This window comes from Cyrtonyx montezumae, unplaced genomic scaffold, assembly GCF_038088225.1.
Source record: "Cyrtonyx montezumae isolate F1298 unplaced genomic scaffold, pur_monq_1.0 scaffold_3, whole genome shotgun sequence".
NCBI lineage: Eukaryota > Metazoa > Chordata > Aves > Galliformes > Odontophoridae > Cyrtonyx > Cyrtonyx montezumae.
The window spans coordinates 41,440,697-41,460,079 of record NW_027072034.1 but is presented as its reverse complement, the minus strand read 5'-3'; the positions used below and the strand labels follow the sequence as shown (position 1 = coordinate 41,460,079).

The 19,383-nt window shown below is 39.0% G+C and overlaps 1 protein-coding gene across 3 annotated transcripts in view; it reads right to left on the bottom strand.

The window, feature by feature from the left end:
• Nucleotides 1-19,383, bottom strand: part of WWC3 (WWC family member 3) — an 88,995-nt gene that overhangs the window by 56,838 nt on the left and 12,774 nt on the right. For all 3 annotated transcript variants that reach the window (XM_065741360.1, XM_065741361.1, XM_065741362.1), the window contains exon 2: nucleotides 223-332. In XM_065741360.1, the coding sequence (XP_065597432.1) occupies nucleotides 223-332 (110 nt within the window). The remainder of the gene's footprint in view (nucleotides 1-222; nucleotides 333-19,383) is intronic.

The following is a 19,383-nucleotide window of genomic DNA, read 5'->3' as shown; positions in this document are numbered from 1 at the left end:
CTTTATGCACTATATCTCTGTCATCAATTATAAAATTCTTTACAAAGGAAAGAAGGGCTGTGCCCCCACTTAAAAGATGATGAAACAGATAGTGCAAGAAATTACTTGTATGCATTCTCTTGCTGTAACATGAGTTGCATAAACAGTATCGGAAACAAAGATAGTACCATCAGTTAACATCAGCCTGCTGATGTTCCTAAAAATAATTGCCTATCTACTCACGATTTATGTGGTCCATATAGTACACTCCAATCTGTTGATCGTAAACAGTTTCCCATCCTAAAGGAAGCTCATCACCAACACAGTCAGCAAATGTCAATGGCTTTGTAATCCTGTAATAAGAAAAATAATGTAAATGAATACAAAAGATGCAGTTTACAGTGCCACGAGTGCCTTCATACGTTTTGAAGATACCACCACAATCTGATCACAAAACAGTCATGCTGCTTAGGAATGTGCTAATAATCACAAACATACAGTTTCAAAATAAAATTTCATTTAAATATGCTGACAGAGACTCCCCAAACAAGTAAGACAAGCTTCTCCCTTCAAGTTTCTATGTTTAACAATTTAATTACAACGGCATGCAGTCCTGCCAGTTTTTCTCCCATACTGCAAAGAACACAAATATGAAAGCTGGAGTTTGTCACTGCTAAAAAATACCAGAAGCTTTGTAGGCTTTATCCTCTTTATGATGTCAAAGCAGTGTAATTGTTTGTCCTTAAAAAATTAAAACGAAAACAATAACACTATAACACATTTCTTTTCAATTACACATTTCCAACTATTAATTATATATATATAATTATATATAAATATATATTCTTTTGGTCCTGAACCATTCAAATTTCTTCCTCTCTCCCAAGAGCAGAAAGGAGGGAAAACAAGCCGTTCCAGTGGTCCAGTACAGCAGTCAATCACTACCAAAATACATATAACTCCACACAGTAAGCAGAGCAATTACATTTACCTGTCTTCTCAAACTATTCAAATACTCTTCAGACTAAACGTTCAAAATTGACTACAGTAGGATATATGTATTTATCTTCACTAGTTTACAACTATAATGTTTCGATCAGTTCCATACAACTGTGCAAGCATCAAGTTATTTAGATCAAATAACAGAGTTTGATGGATTCTCAAACGTATATAAACTATTTAATGAAGTAAAGATGTGCATAAACCCATGCATGGCTATTCAGAGATTTTCCATTACTGACAAATGCACAGTTCATGTCATGTACTTATGTAAACCTAAAACTGATGTATTCAAGAAAGATGTTACTATGGGGTGGCATATGCATTCTTTCAGTAATTAATCTAGCAGTCAGGCAGGCTAAACAGTGCTGAACTACTTCTGATCTCCCTGGTGTTCAGTCACATATTAAAGATACAGTGTGCAGCGCTTTTTCTTAAACTCTCATGGTTTTGTTCTGAAGACATCATGTTTACAATTTCTCAAAGCGGTCTAGACATCAGTTCCTAAATTACTGCTCTATATACAAGATTTTCTTTGGAACAATTTATGAGACATGCTTGCCTATTATACAAACACACCCTCACCCTTTATTCCTAAATAAAACCTGCACGTCATAGTCTAACCTTTCACACTACAAGAAGTTTAATTCATCACACCACTGCTCCAGCTTCTAGAGCAAGTGTAATGCTCTCATTTTGGAGAAGGACAACCCAAGAAAGTCAATGCATCTGGCCTAACCAGTTTTCATTCCATTGTTATAAAGCATGCGTGAACAGTTTAATTAATGGTTTTGAAGGAAACTTGGTAAGAAAAAGGACACATAAAAAGCTTTCTTTCAGACACACAGACTATTAACTTGACGTTGCTCTTTTACATCACATCCAAAGTTGCTCCAATTTGGTATTCCTTCAGACAGAGCATAACACTGGTTCACAACCGAATCACCTTCAGACTTATGTATCTTGAACTCAACTGGTCAAAACATACAAAGTTTAAAGTATGAATGGAAAGTTTCTCCCTGTGTTTTGCACTGACTTAACTAAGTCAAGTGAAAAAACAGATTTATTTTTTGATGAGCACAACTGCAGAATTCCTCTGGCACCAGTTTCCACATTAACTGCTTCTGTATACTGGATTATACACCTGAGGTGTAAGTGACCGTCATCCAAGGAGCCCAATTTTGCATGTCAAAGAGCCAATCATAATTTCAGATTAATTGTTTAGCTAAGTCTTCACTAACTTTAAATCTTTACCCTTTCCAAAAGTAACGATGCTTTTCAAACACTCATTATGTTGGGATTCATAAACCCTTCAAAAGCAGATACTGAAATACATAACAATGCTTTTATCACCAAAATTCTGCAAACTAAGCTGAGCAACTTTTGAGCATAATCTTGCTCCTGCCCCCTCCAATTCTGTTCAAATGCTTTCCTTGAGTAGCAGAAGCACGGTACTTGTGTGCAATAAAACAGACATTTCTGAAAACCCAAGTTTTATTAATACTTTCTGTATCAATTAGAGTTAAACAGAATACAACGTGCAAAATAAATCTCAAAAGGTGAGTATAATGGTTTCTGATTATGATGTGTTTATACTCCTCCTTGCTGATTTATGCCGTACCCTTATCCATTCCACATACCCACGAGGCTTCTGTAATGTATTACTGCAGCTTTCTGAATATAAAACAGCTAGTGGAACAGCCTGAATTAGTTCATGGCAGGGAGCAGGTGGGAAGGAAAGCAACAGGCAGCGACAAAATATCATTTTAGATAAATTACATCAAAACTGTTCTCAGCTCTAGAGTACTTTGCTAATAATGTAATTTCAAACCCCCAAACCACAGGATAATTCAACCTTTAAATAATAACAAAGCACTTCTGTGTTCAAAGAAAAGGTATACTCCCACACCACAGTTTGACTGCTAGTATGGGGCAGCAATTTTGTTACCAGAAGTTCTGGAAACAGAACTAAAAACTCAACACTTCAGAAAACTCTCAATTAGCTCCTCAGGCCGCCCATGGCACATGAGAGGGGCCTGGCTGCTTGAGATCTCTAGGTCAGACTGAGCAAAAATTCCAAAATTTTTGGAGAAACCAAATGAAGTTAAACAGAACCTGCTTTTTCAAGATCTTGACCACAAAATCAAAAAGGTATTCCCAAAGTAGAAACTCCACAGCACACCAACTGCCATCTCTCAGACAATACCTAGGTGCTTAAGCCATAATTTCTCAGACAATATGCATGTTGAAATGACACCCAGGGTCCCCTTGTCTTCTAAGGTGGGTCAAGACTGAGAGGAAAATACCAATCCTAAAGGTTACAATTCACATGCTTTGAAAATGTACCAGCAATTTCTCAATCAAAGCAAACTGCATGGAACGAACGGAAGGCGAGAAGAACAGCAACTGTCAACAGGGCTTTGACTTTCTTTCTTACTTTGGACAAGTCCAAAAGCAAAGCTAGAAAACATCTATCAAAATTTGATACTCCTCAACAAATAAGTAGGAGAAACAGTCTCTTGGGTTCAATCTCAATTTGTTGAGAATTGAGGAGTGTTGTTCTGCAGCTGGTGGGGAGAAAAGCAAGAGTGTCTGCTTGCCTTTATTTGTCACCCTCCCATCATGAAGGGCACTCTGGTCAGCAGGACACCCCAGGGCCTCTGCAGAAGGAAGCCCTGAGGCCACTCATGCCTTGGTCACAGTCAACAGGGCTATCCAGAAAGACCTCTAAAAACTGAGTACACACATAATGTTTATGTTCTGCTGGTACCAAGGCTGGGCACTGTCTCAAAAGCTCAAAACTGGAGCCACCTACAAGGTTACATCACCACAACCTGAGGCAGGTGTCACCACTGGTGACCATCACTGGGCCTGATGCTACAGTGCTCTGCAAGACACTGAGCTCTCCACTTTCCATCCTATCACATGGATTAAGTGACATCCCCACGTCATAAAAATAAGCTAGATTTCAAAACAAGGTTGGGCAGTTACATACTGCTTAGTCAAAAGCACAACGAAATTTTACCAAACTTCATGTATAAAAATCCCTTATAACTTTCTTCATCCAAATGACACGACTTCATTTCACCACTTATCACAACTTCACGTTCTGAATAAAGTAACTTTCTGAATATCTGCTGAACACTTAATTAAAATAAATCCACAGTATAAAAGGGCAAATGGAAACTTGCACAAAAGAGATTCTGTGCACGGGACAAACACTTGAAGAAGGTAACTTGTATTCAAAAGTCATCACTGGGACATACTTCCCCTAGAAGTAAAACGTTACCCTACAGCAAGGAAATAATAGCACTAATTCTTCTAAAGGTCACTTCAAACTCAGTCTTTTTAGAACTGCACTGCATTTTGCAGTAATTGCCATTCTTTTTTAAAGCAAAAAGCACATGAGAAGAGTGCTACTAGCATCAAATCAGTATGTTTAACTCAATGTTTTACACAGTAATATAATTGAAAGCATACATTAACTTATAAAATACGTGTTTTCGGCTATATATAATCCAAGATAGGTTAGATGACCAGAAACACCCCAAATTCTTAAGATTTTGTGAGGCAAAGGAGGTGAGTTACACTTTTCTTTTTTAGATAAGCTTACATTGGTTACCAAGGACCCCTTCTATTCTACTTTCTGTTTAGCATCACAGAAACAATAAGCAATTATTAACAAGCAACAACAATACACTTATTTTTCTCCTTTAGAATGCTTCCAAAAATCAAAACAGATAAGAAATATTGGGTTATTCTGTTGAAACATAAAGGAGTACGGATGTGACTTCCAGTCATAATGCTGAAACATGCCACACAGACAAATTTTCCAAGCAGATATACATTTCTGAACAGTAGCTATGATCAAATTCAGGACACAAACATTGCTGCAAATACACCATTATTTATCAAGATGAGCAAAGTTATTCAAAAACCATAGCTGGGTTAGAAGTCAGTGTTTTTAAGAAACCCGCTTTTGTTTCTATTGTTTATTGTCTTTACAGAGGATGAACAAGAAAGAACAGGGACAGACTGGTTAAGGTAAGGTTGACCATGAGCACTTCAAAAAATACTTTGGGTATGCACAGACAAGCCAAGTCACGGGCAGCAAAGCAGCTGGCCAGAGTCTACTAAGATCAGCAGCTAGAGGGCTGAAGCTTAGGCAGCAGGTAACTTGACATCTCGAACCAGAAAGAAGTCAGAAGGAAAAAGAAGGCTAGTAGGAGGCTCACAGACACTGGAGAATAAATAAATAAATAATAACAATAAAAAGGAGAGCCATGAATCAAAAGTGTAAACTGAAGGACAAGGAAAACTGGGAGTTTAACCAGGAGCTTAGAAATCTGAAACCAAACTGTTTAAGAATAACCAGGACAATGAATCTGAAATGTGCTTCAGTGAAGATGCATTTATGAGCGTATTTATACACAACTGTGGTAGTGTAACCCAGTAGCAACTCAGCACCACGCGGTTGTTTGCTCAGTCATCCCAGGTGACAGTGGTGGTGGAAAACTGGGAAAAAAAATAGAAGTCACAAGCCCACTCCCATCACTCAGCAACATCGGTGTGCTTTTAATAGTCTTTCCCAACTGTAATGATTCTATCTCTAGAGTAACACAAAGGCAAAAACGGAAGGTCTTCACAACTGCCTTCCCATCTACTATGTTCTTCTCTCACTAACCCCACATGTCCTACATCCAAAAAGATGATGTCAGTGTTTGCTGACAAGCCTGTTACCTCAAATCTGACCTTGCTGAACTAAACTGTTCATCAAACCTTGGAAGTCACATTTTCCTGAAGTGCTCCATCAGCCACTGGTAATTCAAGCTTCTGTACATTTGCTACAGTTTGCTTTGCCCTCCTGGAAGCCTCTTCAATCCTTCTATCTTTCTTTAGCAACTAGACAGCCTGGGGATAAATACATATTATCTATTTACTAATTTGCACCACATACAATTATGGTGTCACATGGCAGAGATAAGGCTCAACTTAAACATTCTTTGATAAAAACAGTGCTGAAAAACTGAGGTTACCCGTTAATCTTCCGTCTGAAACAGTCAAGCAGTTGCAGATGCAGAGGTTGGCACTAGAACCTTGGGATACATGCACAATCACACTCTGCTGAGGTCTAAAGCTGCTTATTATCAAAGAAAACCCTTTCCACACACTCAGAATGCTCATCATGCTAGAAAACAAGTCAACTAACACCATGCTGATGGTATTTTATACTTCTGCAGTCTGAGAGAAGAATACACTACAGCCAAACTACACTTAACTACTAGTGTTCTCAAGAGGTAAATTTAATGATATTAAACACAGACATCTGTCATGTCTATATGCACAAATAAATCAGCGCTACTATGAAAAAAGTATTAAGTTCTTTGATGTCTTAAATTTTAAGCACCCATCCTGCAAAAACTTGCTGTACTTAAAAATATATTCAATTGAACTTTACTGAAATTAATTTCATGAAACTGTTTCCAGCAATAATTATTATTCAATTATAACTAAAAAATACAATACACATTTTAAAAGTTACCAAAAGCATTTTTTGGAGAAATAAAGCAGAAAGCGATTAACAATGGGAGGAAAAAGTAAATGCAACTGAACTAAGCATAAAACAATGCTTGGAAAAATATATATTCAAGAGACCATTCTTTTCAAGTCTCAGAACAAAGTGATGTGTAGACAAGTGCCAAAAGACTCAGCATACCATGACTTCACATACATCCTATTAAAAACAATTTGTGAGGTAAAACAGTAAACAAATGTCTCACACCCAGAAAACTCTATATTGTCAGCTAACATTAGAAATTCAAGATTTTCTCATTTGAACTTTGGAGAACTGCTTCACTCATTCTCCATCCTCCTCAAAAACGATGCTATACGTATCCTATAAATTTCCCAAAAGTTCCACATATGGCATTTCTCCTCTAATTACTGCGTTCCTGCAAGTTTTATAGGCTCCCACACCATTTATGCTCATGTCTGCTAATGTGCTACTGCACTGCCAGACACCCACTGCCTGCAGAGCAAAGGAGTGCTGCCTGCAGAAGTGCCCCCAGGGCACACACCCTAGGCCACGTCCCTGCCTTTACTGGGCACCCATTGGCCATCAGAGAGGGTGTCCCATGGTGTTCCAGCAGGCCTTGTCCAGATGCACAAGACAGGCTTCCCAGACTGCTGCTTCAGTCATTGAACTCCATTAACAAAGCAGTACTTGATGTAGGAGTGAGCGAGGGCAACCAACATGATCCAACGGCACCACTTCAGTAGCTCTCCTGAACACCGAATAAGTTTGACGTAACTCTAAGCAACCAGAGTGGAAACACGTTGACATGATCTTCGATACTTTTGGTTTCAATCTCAATTTCTTGCAATACATGGCAGTCACATCATTATTTAACTTGTTTTTTTGCTCCTCCAGATGAGAGAAACCTTCAGTCCAGCAGGTACAGGCACATGCTGCAGCTGCCTAGAGGTGGTGACGGACAGGACAGCAGTGAATATTCTTTATGTTAACACACACATAGGAAACCTCAATTCAACTGCTTATTTAAAAGCTCCAGTAAACTATATTTTAACTGTTATTACAAAAAACAATTAGTGGTTACCTTTATGACACTAAAGGTGGTCTGAAGATAAACTCATTAAGGAAAAAGGTGCTTATAATCCCATGATCCAAATTTATCGGGTGATCTAGAGAAGACTGCATCTCCCTAAAAATCTTTGCTCTTCTATACCACTGGAGCTATTGCCACCTTATTAAAAAAAATAAAAACACTGCTTATTTAAAGCCCTGTCACTGCCCGAGGAAAAAAATAATGCTTTTGCAGTGATTTGCAGCCTTGGCTACATTTCCTTCTCACAGCTCGCTCCTCACCTCGATGTTAAAGTTACGTATGTAGCTGTCAAATTATTTGTACTTTCTATGTCGGTCTAAAATACTTTGTAAGCTTTTTTATTATCCACGTTCTCAACCTGCAGTCACAAATACAAATACATTTAAGCTACAAATATATTGTGTTCATACAGACAGCAAGGTGGGGAAGATGAAGGGTATCTCTAAAATTCTTAACACCTGTTAAATTCTTAAGACCTGTTTACAACTGCTTCCACACTCCAGACTGCCACCTCCCCTCACCTCCCCTCCCCATTTTCCTTGCTTCTAGGAAAACTCAACTAAAAATTGGGAAAACATTGGGTATCCCAGGAATGTTTCAGCTTTCCAAGTATACTCATCTCCTGCAGTCCTTAATTCCAAACATGCAAACTAATGCAGAATATTCGCAATCAATTTAGTAATTAGTAATATATTCTAAAAAGATAGTTATGTAGATTTATGTTCATATGAAAGTCTTCAAGAGATTGAAGTTATGAAGTTTGATGTTATTGTTTCTATGGTTGCCAGTAGTTACACAATGCATTGTATTTAAATTTCAAGCTAGATCAATAAAGTACTTCAAAGTAAGTAATACATGGAAGCACTTATAAAATACAGAAATAATGTAAATTTTTGGAACAATAGTAGGACAATAACAAAAAAAAAAAGCAAGACAATCTGCTCAAACTGCAAATTAATAATACTTAAGAAATATTAGAAAAATATTTTTCAGTACAAGATATTAAATCAACACAAATATTTTTAAGAGTATAACATTTCAGCACAAGAAAAAAATGAGAAAAGAAAGAAAAATCAGTTAACAAGAGATAAAATACAATTACAGCAGACAGTGCATGTTTTTAGATCTACACTGACGTTAAATTTGTACATAAGTGAACATCCACATGTAACAACCACCTCTTCAGCAAAATAGCAGTGGAAATCAGATTAAATTTAAAGGGTAATATACTGATGAGACTTCGACAGTAGATGGCCTCTTCTTCTTCCTCCCCATCTCTCATGGCTGAGAAAGTTAAAAATAGAGGCTCTGTTTCCGTAGATTATTTCACTTTAAACCTTCCTAGAGCACTGAAATTAGCTATTTTGCCAGCTTCCTACATTTGTGTTGGAAAAGGAGTGTTAAAAACATGCTTCCATTTACAGCAACTCAGGAAATCAACTTCTGTGGTTTGTTTTGTTTGTTATTGTTTGCTTATGACAAATCCCTCTAGAAGGTATGGGTATCTCTTAGAAAGTATCCCTTTGGATACTGCTCACCCAGAGGTGCCTTGCACTGCAGAGTAACATATTTTGAGGGTAATCTTTTGCTTTTGCTTATACTTCTATATTTAAGCCCTCCTTTGCAGTTAATCTACAAAGGTATTTTGGGGCATAGCTTTCAACTCCCCATCCAAGAGCAGCTTCAGGAAAACCTATCTTCTCTGAGAGAAAGAGCCACAGAAAGCCAGCTACAGGTCCCTTCTTCATGGCCCTAAGCCTTCAAGGAAGTCAGAAGCCATGGGAAGCCTCTGACTTCCATTGTCATAGCACACTGTGGTCCCTGCTGACCAGGTCCATATTTCAAGGTCAGAAAGAACCACTGTCATCAACTAATTGACCTTATGCATAACCCTGGCCACAAAAATCTAGCTGCTAACTCCTGCAGCTAGCCCAACATCTTGTGGTTGACCTAGAGCATATTTTCCGTATTGGTAAGAGCGGTGTTAGTTAACATTGAAAAAGATGTACATTGCAGAATAAGTAACTGAAGTTTATATGGAAGTACTACATAAAAAAAAAATTGTAGGAGCCCAAATACCAGTCTGGTATAAAGTATCATTTACATCACCTTAATGTAGTGCCAACTATCCATTTAGAAGCCTGGTGTACTTCATAAAGCATTACCTCATTAGGAAATTTTTTGATTGCTTTTTATTTTGCTAGACTGAAATTGTTCTCACTGAAGTTCCTCTCCCACGGGGCATGTCTCATTCTCATCTCTGGTGAAAAGTTTCAGTTGAAACAGCTCAGCCAATTGAAAGAATAAAATAGGAAAAAAGCCATCCCTTCTCCCCTCCACATTAGCATTCCTGCAGATGCTCACAATTTCCACCAACAAATACTGAGCCCTGACCTCTTCAGGATTCCTACTACCCCTGTGTAAAAGAGTTCAAGCTTGGCCAAGGCACAGGAGAGTGGAAGGGTAAGAATGTAATCTCAGACATACTCAGGGTAACTTTCTGAAGTGTGAAAGCCCAGATCTTTGTGGATTTAAACTCCACAGAACATGCACTGGTTCCTCCAGACCTCTCGCAGCTCCCATGTGCCAGGATATCACAGAGCTGCTTGAGAAAAAACATTTCCAGCACACCCTTATTCCTTACTGTGTGCCCAGAACTGCTGAATTCCTGGAGCAGAAACTTTATATTCTTTCTCCACTCTCAGTGTGATCCACTCAGCACCTGAACAACACTCATGAACAGAAATAAGCAGGTACATCATGACACAGAAGGATGAGGAGTGCCAGAAGGAGAGGAGGTGGCCTGAGGAGAAAGCCAGAAGTGGTGCAGGAAGGTATGGATAGAGAAGATAGAGAAATAGGAGAGGCAAAGGGAGTGGACTGGCAGCAGAACTGGAGAAGAGAATGGCTATGAGCAAGGTGAACAGTACGACAGGGAAGGACAGGACTAGTCTCTCTCAGAACATGCCTTGTTTCTCCTCCATGCACACTCAGCATGGCCACCTACCTCCAATTACACCATCAATTCCAAAAGTACTTTCGTATGAAAGCTGAGTTACCTCCCAGTACCATTGATGCACAACACAAACACTTCTGTCATTGTTCACGAAAGTCAAGATGCAACACAGGAACTTGATACAGATGCTTTGAAAATACTGAATTGTTAAGATCTGTTTAAAAACAACAATAAAACCCTAGGAGCTACTTGGGTAATAATTATTCAAAAGGAAATTAACTGCTAAAATGACTGACTGACCAAAAAACCCTTGAAAAAAAAGTGTGCAAAGGGATACAGCTACTGTAGTTTGAGACATATCCTCAATGACATGCTTCCAAAAACTTTTTTTTTCCAAAGTAACTGCAATTAAAATTTCTTCTCAGCTTCTCCTCTTTTTTTCTCAAAGATCACCAACTCTAACCTTAATTCATACAACATTCACATGCAACATCAAGAAGAAAAACAAACAAACAAAAACAAGTATATTGATATCAGAGATGCAGATTCAATTAATTTCAGGAGAAACAGAGGAAGGAAGAGAAAAACATTCATATTTCCAAGAAACCTGTCTGGTACACAGCAAAAAGCAAGTTGGACAGATGGATTTGGAAGCGCAGTGGAGGTTTAGAACAGACATATTAGAAACCAAAGCTCTTCCCAGTGCTAACAGAAGGGACACGATGCTCTCTCTGTTTCAAAATAAAGAAAGTCACTGATCCCACAGGGATGATATGAAGCCTTATCAAAGAAAATGTCCCTGCATTTCATAGTTCTTTGTTGTTACTAGCAGAGGAAGCATCTGAACTTCAAGTTTCTTTTAGTACTACCTAACCGCTTTCTTCAAAATTATGTGTGGGAAACCTAACCATCAAAGACTCTAAGGCTTTGAAGTGAGGATGGCACACAGAACTGTCCTGAATTTCAGAGCTGACCAGCAAAATCTGAGGCAGGTGGCAGACTTTTCCCAACAACTCCACCTGTTTCTCATTACTGAAAGATGCAGTGATTCAGTCTCCAAGTAGTTTGAAAGAGAAAATTCACAGATTTCAGAGGCACTGTAAGCCTGCTTGCTTTGCTGAGTTAAGCAATGCTTCAGGAGATCCAGTAATAAGGAGGGCACGAAGCAGACTAAACCACGATTGCCAGTCCAGACAGAAGATGCCTAACGTGTGTTGAAAACTTTGTGACTAAAATCTGTTTAAGGGACCAGGACTTCACAAATTTACCACTAGCTACTCAAAGGCTATTAAGAATCTTGTGTGAACCGAAAGGGAAACAGCAGAGCATGGGGAAGGCAGGGGATCATGCAAGCATGACAGGAAATTCCAGGAAAAATGTGGTAATGACGCCTATGTAGTTATTCTGCTCCACACTTTTTCATGTTGTATCATTTTCTAAAAATCTTCTACTATTACCTATTAGGCAAGAAGGCAGCCAAGTGGAAAACAAACAAACATTTAAAAACAACACAAAATACAACCAAACCCTCATGCTTGCGTCAAAGCTAAATAACTAATTTGAAGAAAAGATTTCTTCACCATTCCCTAGTCCACAAATGTTGACAGAAAAACCTATCCTCTCTGCTGTGAGCCTTTGTCTGGCTTCCTTTCGCATGCCTTGCCTAACTGTAAGTGAACTCAGATACTTACATACATCATCACACTCGGCTCTTCCACAGTTAAATCCACATGATTCTTATTTGTACTTCTAATTCCTTACTGCCCCAGCATGACAAAAAGGAACTTCTGAAGTTGTCAGAATTAAAGTTGTCGGAAGAGTAAAGAGCATACACCACTACTGCTGTTTCATCTATATTTATTTCCCCTACATCCATCATCAAAAGAGCAAAAAAATTACAAAATTAACACGGTATTTTCTACCACCAGGCTGGAAAGCAATGCTGCTGAATCTCTAGTCATCTTCTCTATCTTTTTCACACCCAGTGAAGCCTTGCTGTTCTGCTTTGTTTCAGTGGAAGTTTAAGTTATACGGATATGACTGGTCTAGACCTTCCTCCTTCCCTTTGGCTGTGTACTGAGCAATGCATCTGATGACTAATGCAGTGCATTAGCTTTTCCAATTCCTGCAGAAGTTAGTTTTCTGCAGATGATTAATCCTCTCAGGCTCCTTGCAAAAGGAGCAGCACTGATTAATACACATGGTTAAAAAAATAAATAAATTAGTCAAGACTTAAGTGGAACACTGATCTTCACCCTACTCAGGAGAAAAAACAAAACAAAACACCAAAAGCAACCACAGCCAAAAAACAAACTCCTCAGAACAGACTAATGAAAAAAGCCATAGATACTTGAGAACAAAACACAAGGCACCACGTGAGCTACACAGGACATCTCTAAAACATGATGGTGGCACCACAGCAATGCGAAGGGCAGACATCCACAGACGCAAGCACATTTCTACTGATTGAATAATATGTACTTCTCAAAATTCCAGAAAACATACAAAAGAGGAACTATTCCACATTTACTTCTTCCCAGAAAACGAACACTGACAGAAGCAATGGACAGGTTGGCATCGTTGCTGCCATAATACTAATCCAGAACTCTTAAAAGGATAAGCCGCAATTTGTCGACAACTGAGCCAAGATTATTTCACAATGTAACATTTTATGTGATCCAAGAACAGTATGAAAGTAAGAAAAATATTTAAAGAGCTCTTGCATATAGACTAATTGCTTTTAAAAGGAAAACAAATTGCACAAGTGCCATTTTCAATAGCAGCTGGTCTAGCATGTTATGGAATTCAACAGCTCCTAAGACAGCATGACAATAAGCACGGTCAGGTTCTTCCGGCAGCTTTAGACATCCATCAGAATCCATGGGCAAGAGGGAAAAAATCACCATCATCAGAGCTACAACATTAACTCTCCTTTTATTTCTTTCTTTAGAAGTAGCCACAATAATGCATTTACTTTGTCCATAGTGAACTATTCATCCCCGTGTCTGAGGGCTTCTCCTATTTTGTTAGCTCACGGTGGTGGTGCTACAGTAGTAGAGATGGAACCTTCCCACCAACATCCTATTGCATGTTGTTGCCACGTGACAGATGGCAGCCGAGGGGCAGTCTGACACAATGGCATCTGACGTGGAAGCAAAGGTGTGTCACCGAATTCCTCTGTCCATGCAGAAGAAATGGCACTAACTGACGTTCACTGATGCTTGCTGAACATTTCCAGAGACCGAACAGTGGATGTGAGTGGTGCATTCCAGCAGTGGTGACAGCAACAGTGGGTCACCTTTGCTGGTGCAGACTGTTACAAGAGCAGCATGCAGGCTCTTCCTCTTTCACTGGTGAAATTGCATAGCTAATGGTGATGACTATGTTGAAAAACAGTGTTTTGCAGCTAAGAACTTGCTCATTTGTTATTGTGTTCTTCATATCTGTTGTAGTTTCCACTGACATGAATAGGAGGCATTACTTTCAGAGCAACCTATCTATTTTGCCTTACAAAGCACAGCACATTCTTACACTGTTCTGAACTTATCTGACATCTAATTTCCAAAAACAAGAGAATCACAAAAACACTCTCAGACGTATCATCCAGATCAGGCATGGGCTTCGCCGTACACATCTGTGAGTGGCAAAAATCACTGTGTTATTCAACTGATTTTATACGTATACATGCCTGTTAAAAATATTTTAATATTGGCACAGAAGCAGCATTCAGTGACTGTGCTTCATGGAGGAGACACTGGAGGGACAAATTAAAAGCATTTACAAATACTGGTTTTCCTGCTGCACACTGTCAACAGCCACACTCATCTTGCTCACCTCCAAAAGTCGTCAGGGAAAGCCATAGCTGTAAGGGTATCAGGTAAATTCCCCATAGGTTAAGCTGCTGAACTGCCAACAGTTCTGCGCAGAGAACACCTAATACTCATCCCCACCAACTTAACAAAAAACACGCAACTCAAACCGCACAGCTAAAAAATGCATCTGACAGATGGGAAAAAGTGTAAATCCGGAAAATGCATATCTCTGTTTATCATATAATGCTTGGCAAATGTAGCTTAAATTTTGTAAGATCAATAAACTCCAACAACTTCTAATGCTCCTTTAAAAACTGTGTCTGGTAACAAATTAGAAAGGAAGAGAAATAAAACGTAAAGAAAAAGATCACACAATCCTATCCTTTAATTAAGCTTACTCATTCCTAATTTTCTTCCTGATGTCATCCATGAAGATTTATTTCAGATAACTAAGCAAAGCAATACACAATTGAGAAGCTGAGGTCTTCTGTCTTTGGAAGGCTGTAGCTGAGAGCGTTTAAGTATCAGTGATTTTATAAAGTGATTTACAAGCATAAGTGTTTGCAAACAAACCCAAAAAACAAGAGATGAATCTGTACGTTCCTCCTGTTTTAACTGTATTCATACAATCACATTACTCATTTATAATCTCAACACCACCATGAGGTAAGGAATGCCATCGTTAGCACTCCTGAGGGAGTTTAAAAAGTAACATTATACAACATGCCTGCAGCAGACCTTTTCTTTGGGACTATGTTCCAAACCCCGGTCAGTACCACTGAACCCCACTCTCTCTGGGCCCAGGAAGGCGCAATTAAAACAGTGAGACAACATTTTGGGACTGATGTTTTACAACAGCTATGAGAAGAGATCAGAAAGGGCACTACCACTCGTAAAGCTGAGAGCATAGGGTGATGAGCCTAAAGCAGTTTCAGAAGAAACCTCAAAGTCTCCTTTCTGTACTTCTACAAAGTATTTTAATAGAGTAGCTTAATCATCCACTGCAGAGATTAAATTTATCCTTCCACATATCTAGTGTGACTGGATAATAATACAAACCCTCCTGAAGTCATGGCTTTATTTCAAAGATCTTCTCTTAACAGCAGTTTATTATATACAAAATACTGTACTACTGCCAATCAAGAGATAAGAAAATTATGAAGGCATCTGTAATGAATCCATGGTGATAAATACTATGCTAATATGCATTTAATGTTCACAAACACAAGACTTGTCTAGTGCCTCTGACTTACACAAAAGAAAGTGAAGGTAGCTTATCTCTGAAGAAAGTAATATTCTAGTAGAGGTACTGTAAATTCACTCAGTAAATTAATTATCCACACTATGCTACAGGTAGACGCTTCTAGAATTTGTCCAACTAGGATGTTTTGGGCAGACCCAAAGCAGCTCAGCCCTCGCCTGGAAGCATACAGTTACCAGCTACTTTAGCATGGCACTGCACTTCGTCTAACAGAACCTCCCTTCACAGAGCTTGTTAGCTCAGGTTCAGAGATGCATTAACCACAGCTACCTGGCTCCCAACCAGCTCAAAGCACGAGCCGAATTTGCAACACAGCATTTAGACACAACTGAGAGCGTCTCATAATGAAATTGCTTACTCATCTTGCTCATCTCACTTACTTCATCTAGTGGAATAAACTACTCACCCATATTGCTACATGAAGAGCATTCACACGGAGGATCTAGGGCACTATTTATTCACACCCAAGCTCTGAACTCCAGCCCTTTCCAGGTAGAAAAATCTATGCTCAGTGAAGGTCAAAAACGAAATAGTCTTTGCTAAAAGCAAAACCAATGGCAACCTCTATACTTGAGATACACCTTCAACCCGCAAGGACAAACATGGGCTGCTAGCAGTTCAAGGAGGTCGTTAACAGCAGGTATTTCACCACCAAATCTGCTGCAGGACTCTACATCTCTTCTTCAGGTTGCCTTGCCTGCTCACACCTGAGGGAAACCAGACCAAAAAGTCTGGCAGCATAGCACAAGTTACGCCGCCCAACAGTTACAAAGGAAGCTTACATTTGCCCTTTGTTTGGTAATAACGCAACCACATGAACACTCATTCCAGAGAATAGTTACAGCCATGCCTATGCCATAAGATGTGGAACACTGTAATTTCAATATGTGCTTATATTAATTAATTATAGCTCTTTTTATAAAGAGAAAGACGGAAATGTTGTTTGTTTTAAGGACCTGGCCTTTCTTTCAACCAATTGCCTACCAAAAGTTAGCAGACAGAGACATTATATATATATATATACACATACACACATCAAGGTCTTGGAGTCTGGTTTCCTACCAAAATATGGAAATGAATTTGTTTAGTAATAGTATTGTTAGAAGTCTATTTGGCCTTCATTCTTTCAATCAGCTTTTTTTGCTAAAAGCCCCATAGCAATTCAAATATTTATGGAGCTCGGAGCAGGCAGGGGGCCCAGCAGAGCAAGAAGCTCATGCTCATACCTCCTCAGGTATCAGAAAATCCACTAGGGAGCAAGTGGATGCAAATACCCCAAATGCAAGGCAAAAAGCATCCAGCAGAACGTTCACCTTCCCAGACGCTGAAGTCAATCAGCCGTAAGACACAAATCCACAGGAAACCAGGCCTCGTTAGTTCCGGGACTCACGGAAATACCTGATTTATATAAATGGTGACATTTTCCACATCCACTGCAAGCTTCTTTAGCACAGCAAGTTTGGTATCCTGAAGGCATCTCCCTGCCCTACCCTAGACATTCACGTGCAAACTACCCAAATATTTTCCCTTCCAAAAGTTATTTTCTTTAAAAATACATTAAATATTTCCTTTAAAAATCCACAGCTAGTCCTATTTATGTGACTGTTTGCTGGGTGGAACAAAGTTAGATGCTAAGTTGGAAATACCATAACAGCTGAGTATTTTAACTGGCAACACCCTTGTAATGACATGCCTGTGTGTCATATCAGCTACAGACACCACAGCTTCACAAATCTGACATCTCCCAGCTTGAAAATTAATTTAGCATGTTTATCAGAATTTTACACGCACATTTGCACAGACATTCTTGCATTGAAAATACCTAAAAGCAGTGTATCAAGTGCAGGCTCAGAGTCTGACGCTCTGCAGCCTGTTTAAGGCCAGTCAATGCATCATCCCCCCAGGCTGAACAAAATTCTTACACTCTGCCACAACACAATTAATGCTACGTTAGTTTTTTGTCAAGTAAAAATCTAAAGTGGGGGTTCTCCGTTGCTTTTAAACACTGAGATTTGATCTCTTTCCCGATAAAAATCAACAGCAGTGTTACGTGTACAGCTCCATCCATACAGGTGTGCAGTTTGCATGTGTTAGAACTGTTATACAAGGAACTTGTCCTAAATAAACAGAAGCTGTATAAGGATGCTGCAGCTCCTTCTGAATCAAACACTTTTGGGCTTGGGAGATATTTTTCTCCCCAGTTTGAAAGCAAATTTATAGTGGTACATGGGAAGATTACACTACTTCTTTAAAACAGACTCCAGTTGCACTGAGAAACTACAGGTTCGTTCCCATTTTCAGCACTTCCTGAGTGTTCCGCTGCCATGATTTGTAATTCTAACTTTGCTGATGATTGTTTTGTTGAGTTTTGTAAATACAACAATGGGGGGGAGAGTGGAGAGCTGAGTTAAGCCTGGATTCGGCCATCCAGTAAATAGCTAAGTCTTTATTAAAAATATTTCTTCTGATTAAAAGTGACCCACCCATGAGAATCAAAGAGATCGGAATTTGGAGACTTGCCAGTTCATACAATAACTGTGTTTATTTGTCTTAATAAATATTTAAGAAACGTGACTTGTGGTATTTGATACAACTGAGCCCGGTTAAAAGGGCACCCTCCATGACATAAGCAAATACCGTCTGTCCTCTTTATTTGCCTGACTTCTCCAACATTCAAGGCTAATCTAGTTCTAGGTCAGGAAAAAGACTGCAGTCTGTCATTTTAAACAAACCATTGTAGTAAAACGTGAACAGGAAATTCCTAGCTACGCTGCTCAAAGAACAATGATTAAAAAAACAATGCCAACTTGCAAAGCACAAGGAGCCTACAAACTATCACAGGGCAGTTTGGGTGGAAAAAAAAAGAAAAAAGAAATTTAACATATACGATTACCTCACTAGGTATTTTCCATCCCCCTCCCCCACCCACCCCACTCTTCTCAGTACACAGCAGGGGGTTCTTCAGCTTTTGCTGAGGGAGAAGCCTTGCTATCCCAAGGGGGAAGACAGCAGTACATACAGCTCTGTCTGATACCTTGGAAATATCCGGCCCGCGGGAGCTAGAGCAGGCATGCCATTCATTCCACAACATATAAATGCCCTCTTTAGAGCCTCAGCTAAGCAGCAGTTTCATTTGGATTTTGAGGCACAGGTCTGCCTTGTTTTTCAATAAGCAGCAAGCTATTTTTACTGTTGAAAAAAAAAGAAAAGCAGCGTTTTAAAAGCATGCCCATACAGAAAGCATATCAAATGGGTAAAATGTGGATTCAAGAAAAATCTCCAGCATTAGCATTCTATTCATAGCACAGATTTCCCACTCTTAAAAAATAAAAAGAAAAACCTTCTTCTGTTTGAATTTGTACCAAGTGTAGTGTCTTGAACGTTTCAAAATCCTTTCAGTGAAGTGCTCTGATAACTATTTGGGATTTGTTCTCATAGAAATGTGGTCATTTGACTGATCAGGAGAAATGCGTCCCTTTTTTTTTCCTACCTTCAGACAGAAATCACAGCAAAAGGTAACTATTTCACTTTTAATGCAAACTGCTAGTAACAAAAAATAAACCTACAGAAAGAGCCTATTAACATTTATAACACCTCGACCTCTTTTTCTTCACAGTAGACATATTCTAAAAATAACTGTATATGGCTGCTAGTATGAAAATGCTCGTCCAGTTTGAGGAATAAGCTCAGGACTATGTATGTAAACAGTCAAAGACAGAAAAATGAGCATATGATCCCCGCAGAGCTGCA